The 6,222-nt window shown below is 46.4% G+C and overlaps 1 protein-coding gene across 4 annotated transcripts in view; it reads left to right on the top strand.

Moving 5' to 3' along the window:
- Positions 1-3,785: 3,785 nt before the first annotated feature.
- The window catches only part of Cpsf6 (cleavage and polyadenylation specific factor 6), a 31,223-nt gene continuing 28,786 nt past the window's right edge, over positions 3,786-6,222 (top strand). For all 4 annotated transcript variants that reach the window (XM_028759008.1, XM_028759005.1, XM_028759009.1 and 1 more), the window contains exon 1: positions 3,786-3,894. In XM_028759008.1, the coding sequence (XP_028614841.1) occupies positions 3,835-3,894 (60 nt within the window). In that variant the 5' untranslated portion in view covers positions 3,786-3,834. The remainder of the gene's footprint in view (positions 3,895-6,222) is intronic.

The following is a 6,222-nucleotide window of genomic DNA, read 5'->3' as shown; positions in this document are numbered from 1 at the left end:
TGTCACCTCTGTGATGGCTGTTCTTGGTTGTCACCTCTGTGATGGCTATTCTTGGTTTTCATGCTGACTCCATCTGTAATTACCTAAACCCCCAAAGTATTGTCCCACACCTGTGAGGGATCTTCGATGAAATTAAATTATTAAATTAAATTAAATTAAATCTTTCGAGCCACTTCTAATCCAGAAATTTGAGATGGGAAGACTCAAATTTTAATCCCGATCTTTTGAGGTAGAAAGCCTCACCTCTAATCTGGGCCACACTTTCTGCTGGAAGCTGATATAAGAACATGGAGAAAGGAAGCTTTGCCCTTGCCTGCATGCTCTCCCAGATGGATAGCAAGTCCATTCCTACTTCTTCAGGATTCTGGTATGTATTGAAGACCAGACATCGAGTCTGAATTGGATTCTTGGACCTTCCATTCATAGGAAGCCATTGTTAGATTAGTTGGACCACAATCTATAGCACATTCTACTAAATCTCCTTTCTATATATTTAAAGAGAGTCATTCTATAAATTCTGTTACTCCAAAGAACCCTGAATAATATACCCTTTCTTTCCTACATTGCTTCTGGTTAGAGTGTTTTACTACAGCAACAGAAAAAGTAACTGGAACAACCTTGTAAAACTTATATTGAGCTTCTGACCTCTAGAACTGAGGATAAAAAAAAAAATCTGTATTGCTTTGGTCCCTAACATTGTTGCTAAGTTGTTACAGTAGCAATATGAAACTAACGCAGGGAGGTGAAAGGCCATCTGTGTGCAACATGTAACTTACTATTTTTGAATTTCTTCTAAAGACATGTGGACTTTCTGTACTATGTAGTCTTGAGACAAAAAGATTTTAGAACCTCCGTCAAAAATTGAGCGGAGCTGGAAGCCAGTGGCAGCGCAATGCCTTTAATCCTAGCCCTCAGGAGGCAGAGGCAGGTGGATCTCTGAGTTTGAGGCTATCCTTGTCTACACAGTTAGTTCCAGGACAGCCAGGGCTACACAGAGAAACTGTCTCAAAAAAACCCACAAAAATACCTCCTCCCCCCCCAAAAAAAAAGAAAGAGAGAAAGAAAGAAAGAAAGAAAGAAAGAAAGAAAGAAAGGAAGAAAGGAAGAAAGAAAGAAAGAAAGAAGGAAGGAAAATGAGACGGAAGACTTCGCTAGGGTTATTTGGCTACTCAGCTTGAGTAAACAAAACCGTGTTTCTAATCTTTTATGTAACAAAAATGTTGGTCTGTAGAAGGTAATAAGATGGCCCAGTAGGTAAAGGCACACTGGCAGCCTTTCCCTAAGTTTGTCCCTTAAGATACTCACAGTGGAACCAGGGAAAATGAGTCCCAAAGCTGTCCTCTGACATTCATCCACGAGCCACGGCATGGAGATAACCACGCGTCCATGCACACACACAAAGTAAGTACATAAGTAAGCATAAAAAGAAGCGCGGGACATAGTCCTGTAAAAGCTGTGGAGAGACTGGACTAGTTCCGAAATCCTTATCCCTTCGCCGACCCCCACAGCACAAAAAACCTTTCCCATACCCTTCTTTGCCTTCATAAAAGAAATGATTCATGCAACTTGTCACTAGGTGTTTATGGATTAAAGGAGAATGGAAGAAAAAATATGTATTTTGAGTTATTATATTTTTCCTTTGTAATTTACACAAATATTTTAAATTTTGAAATCTGTCAAGTAAAAAGGTACTCTGAAGTTACATTTGGAAAAAAATAATTGAAATAGTCTATTTATTTATTTATTTATTTATTTAGTTTTTTCTGCACAGTGTCCTTCTGTGTAATCCTGGTTGTCCTGGAACTCACTCAGGACTGGATAGGTCCTGGACTCGAACTTTGGAGACCCAACTGCTTCTGCCTCCCGAATGCTACCACTGCCTGACATCAAAACATTCTCAAGACAGTGTGTGAGCAATCATCTGGCAGAGAAGTAGAAAGTGTGGGGCCTCTGTATGAAGAGTGAGTCTGCTGTCGAGGGAGTTATCAGATCTCAAAATGGAGCTGAGGGGATAAAACTGCGTTTTTGACTTTTTATTTTGTTTTGTTCTGGTATTTAAGACAAGAGTTTCTCTGTGTAGTCCTGCCTGTCCTGGAACTTGTTCTGTAGACCAGGCTGGCCCGGAACTCGTGGAGATCCGCCTGCCTCTGCCTCCCAAGCGCTGGGATTAATGGTGCGGATCACTACTACTCAGCATGCATTTGATTTCTAATTACACAAAATTAGGAGTCTAGGACTTTTCAACAGTGGAGGCCATCGTTAAGTCCCGTTTGTACCGTGGTCAGTGACGCTGGATTCTCTTCCGGGGTCAGGGTCTGATTCCCAGCACCCATGTGGTGGTTCACAACCCTGTCTAATACCAGTCTTAGTCGACTGATGCCCGTTTTTTACGCTCCCAGGGCACTGCACACATGTGTAAGTACACACACAGACTGTATGCAGGCAAAAAACACCACAACGTATAAAAAATATTTAAAGAAATGTTTATTCAGATTAAGAGAGTAGTCTGTGTGACTGCAACCAAGCTTTTACAGCCATAGCAAGCACAGATGTTTCTTTGGGTTTTTGATGATTTCAGACCAGTCTGCAGCTGGTGGGTTTTTTTTTTTTAAAAAATAAATGTTAATTAAATAATTTGTTTGGCAGAGTGGGCGTGGAGGCGGGGTTAACCAGAGGTGCTGGGTAGATCAGAGGACTATTTAACAGGATTTGATTCAGTTCTCTCTATTCTCTTTGAGAAAGCGGGGTGGGGGTGGGGGGTTGGGAGGACTGGGGTGGGGAGGAAGCTGAATTTATCAAGCACACAGGCAGCTGAGTGACCTGGTGAGTTTCTAAATGAGAAGGAAAGAAATAGGTGGAGCCGCTGGAAATGGCGAGAGATCTCTGAATCATAAATCGGTGTCAAAAGGCGTGTACCTCTACAAGCCCTGTAACCCCAGTTAAATCACTTATGTTCTATGAGGCCTTAATTCTCTCATCTGTAAAACGGGATGTTTGGACCTCAAGCTACCTTTTTAATTTCCCTTCTAGCTCAGCATTCTGAATCCAGGAGTTCGTTGACTTAGGATACATCTACTCTGTTGTGTGTGCTCTAAAATGAGGGTAGAAGTCTCTGAACGATGGCTGGAGAAAACCTACTACAGACGTAAAAAGGTAAAAGTAAAGGCAATGGGGAAGAAAGGAAGAGGAGGAGGAGGAGAGAAGAAGCAAAAGGACGCTTTCAACTCCATAAAGATAAGAGATGCAAATGTGCAATATGCAAATAGCTCGAGGTAACCACAAAATTCAGTTGTCTGAGGAAGCAAAAATAAGACATTGGCCGGGGCATCATATTTTGTTTTTTAATTGCGTACACATAGCTCCCATCTCTCGAAGCCTTAGAAGCAAAAAAAACAAAACAAAAACAAAACAAAAAAACAAAACAAAACAAAAAAACAAAACAAAACAAAAAACTAAAACCGTAGGAAAAAATGAAAACGTAAATATATATAAACATATCTTTATATTTATATATATTGCCAGAAGCAGTTTGAAAAGACAGTCTCTGGAAAGAAGCGGGTTCCATTGCATGCAGGATGGCGGGGTAGCACAAGGCAATCACGCCCCTGCCCCAGCCGCGGCTCAATCCTGCACACAAAGGAACTAGTTAGCGCCTCGGAACCGCCGCGGACCCTCGGCAGGGTCCCCCGTCAGCACCAGCGGGCCGCTACGCCCTGGTCTCCGCCCCTCGGAAGTGACGTAGAGCGCCCCGCCCCCACCGCTAGATCCGCTGCTGCTGCCTCGGCGGGCCGACCTGCAGGAGGCGGCGGCGGCGGCGGCCGAGGCCGAGGGAAGATGGCGGACGGTGTGGACCACATAGACATTTACGCGGATGTGGGCGAAGAGTTCAACCAGGTACGTGAGGGTCCGGGGCTCCGCCGCCGACGCGGACGGTGCCGCGGCCTGGACGCTTGGCTGACCAGGGCCGCCGCGGGCCGCGAGCCGGCTTCGCTGCAGACCGTGCGCCCTTGGCGCCTCCGGGCCGCGCCGCCGTGCGCGACGTCCCCTCACCCCTTGTTCTCGCGCGTCGTTTTGCGGGCCGCGGAGCTCTGGAGCGCGGGGCCGGGTCGCCGCGCAGCCGCCGCCGCCCGCCCGCCCCTTCCTCAGGACGGCCTCCCGCCCCATTGTTGGCTCGGTGGCGGGCGCTTCCCGCCGAGCTAGGCCGCGTGTGCGGGGCGGGGAGAACGGGCCGCCGCGCCCCCTCCCCCGCTGCCGGCCTGAGGGGGAAGCCCTAGCCGGGCGCGCGCTCGCCGCCTCCATCCCGGCCCTGCCGCTTCGGGTTCCGATTCCTCCCGCCGCTCCATTTTGTGTCTCTGTCCGCGCACGGTCGCCTCATGGAAGGCCGCGTTCACAGCCCTTTGTATCCCGCGCGCCCGCTCTCCCTGGGCTCCTGCTCGCCTTTGCGACAGGTTTCGGCGTGGCGCCCGGGTCGTTGCTCGCCGGTCCCCTGGGGGAAAGGCTGCTTAGGTTTTGGTTAGGTCTGCAACAAGTCATCTGACTTTTGGATCCACCGATCGCATTTAAAAGTCGGTGCGTCGGCCCGCCTTGATCATCCAGGGCTTGCAGTGCCTCCGAGGCCCAGTCCTTGGCCTTTGTGAAGAAAAATATCGGTGAAGATAAATGGCTTGCGCCAAAGACTTGGAAGGAAGCGCGGTGGTTGGACAGAACAAAAAGATGGTGGTACCTAGCTTAACCGATCAGAGAGATTGAAACGAAGACCGGCCACTCGGAATCCTTGGTAGTGTAGCTGACAGGTCGTTGTGGACGTGACTGTAGTTTGAAAGCTTTTGCCCTGTGGGCTCGACTTCACGGTTTGAAAGGCTGGAGAACGTGAGACGTGTACGGTTTTCCGGTCTCATCGGCCTCGGATGCCTAGAACTAGCTGTTACGTCTCCTGATCCCTTTGAAAGGGTCTGGTTGCCAGAGTTTGTAACGGTTAGCCTCTTACTCTCCTTCGTATTTTTTTTTTTTAATTGCATTTCATGTATTCACTGTTTTCAAATAACACCCAACCATATTAAAAATTCCAAGGTTCGGATGAGAACCTTAGTAAAATGCCATTGGTTTGTATGGTGTTTTCCCTTCTATTATTTATGACTAGGGATGTAAGATTTAAACAAAACAGTGGAAACTCTTAAATCCTTACTGCTTTGTTTTTTTTTCAAGAATGACTGTGCCTTTGGCTTAAATATTAGAAAAGCAAATTTTGGTAGGGTTTTAATTACTGCTGACAAATACAGAGTTTCTCTGTGTAGCCCTGGCTGTTCTGGAACTCATTCTGTAGACTAGGCTGGCCTCGAACTAGAGAGATCTTCCTGCCTCTGCCTCCCGAATGCCTGGCGAGATTAAACTTTTTTGACCCCAACGAGGAACTACTTTGTAGGCCTCTTTTTTATAAATGTAGCTTTTCACTGACTTGTACTTTAAGCATTGTATCTGATACATGGTTGTGTACTTTTACAAGTAAAATCTTTGTAGGTTTAAGTAGATTAATTGTGAGATTTAAGTAACTTTTCCCAAAACCTCTTGTTTGTAGCTCTGGGTACTGAACCCAGGACTTTGCACATCTATCTGGGTAATCATTCTACCCCTGAGCTATAGTCTCGCTCCAGAGGTGTTACTTGTTACTGTTTGCGCATAATTGACTTCTATGATTCGCTTGCTCTGGATTCCCAAACAAAAAAAAGTAGCCACAAAAAGATTGCCAGTTATTTTAAGATTTGTTATGTTTTCTGTGTTACTATCATTGCAGTATTTTTCTGAGATCCTACCAGAATTATTAAAAGCAACAACAAAATTATTTATTTGATTTAATCTTCTGATCTCTCTCTCCCCCTCCGTCCTTCCCTCCTCCCTTCCTCCTCTTTGTTAGGTTTTGTTTTTTGTTTGGGTTTTTTTTTTTTCCTGTCTTGTAGCTCTGGTTGACCTAGAATTTACTGTGTATTCCAGGTATACTTTTTTTTTAAATTAATGACTGCACTTGCCGTGCGCCCCCTCCTCCCCCAAATAGTGCTGGGATTACAGCCTGTGTCCCCCTCCCAATAGTGCTGGGATTACAGCCTGTGTCCCCCCCCCATAGTGCTGGGATTACAGCCTGTGTCCCCCCCCCCCCCATAGTGCTGGGATTACAGCCTGTGTCCCCCCACATAGTGCTGGGATTACAGCCAGTGTCCCCCCCCCCCC

Source organism: Grammomys surdaster, unplaced genomic scaffold (assembly GCF_004785775.1).
Source record: "Grammomys surdaster isolate TR1022 unplaced genomic scaffold, NIH_TR_1.0 126271, whole genome shotgun sequence".
Taxonomy (NCBI): Eukaryota; Metazoa; Chordata; class Mammalia; order Rodentia; family Muridae; genus Grammomys; species Grammomys surdaster.
This window is presented reverse-complemented; position numbering and strand designations above follow the sequence as displayed.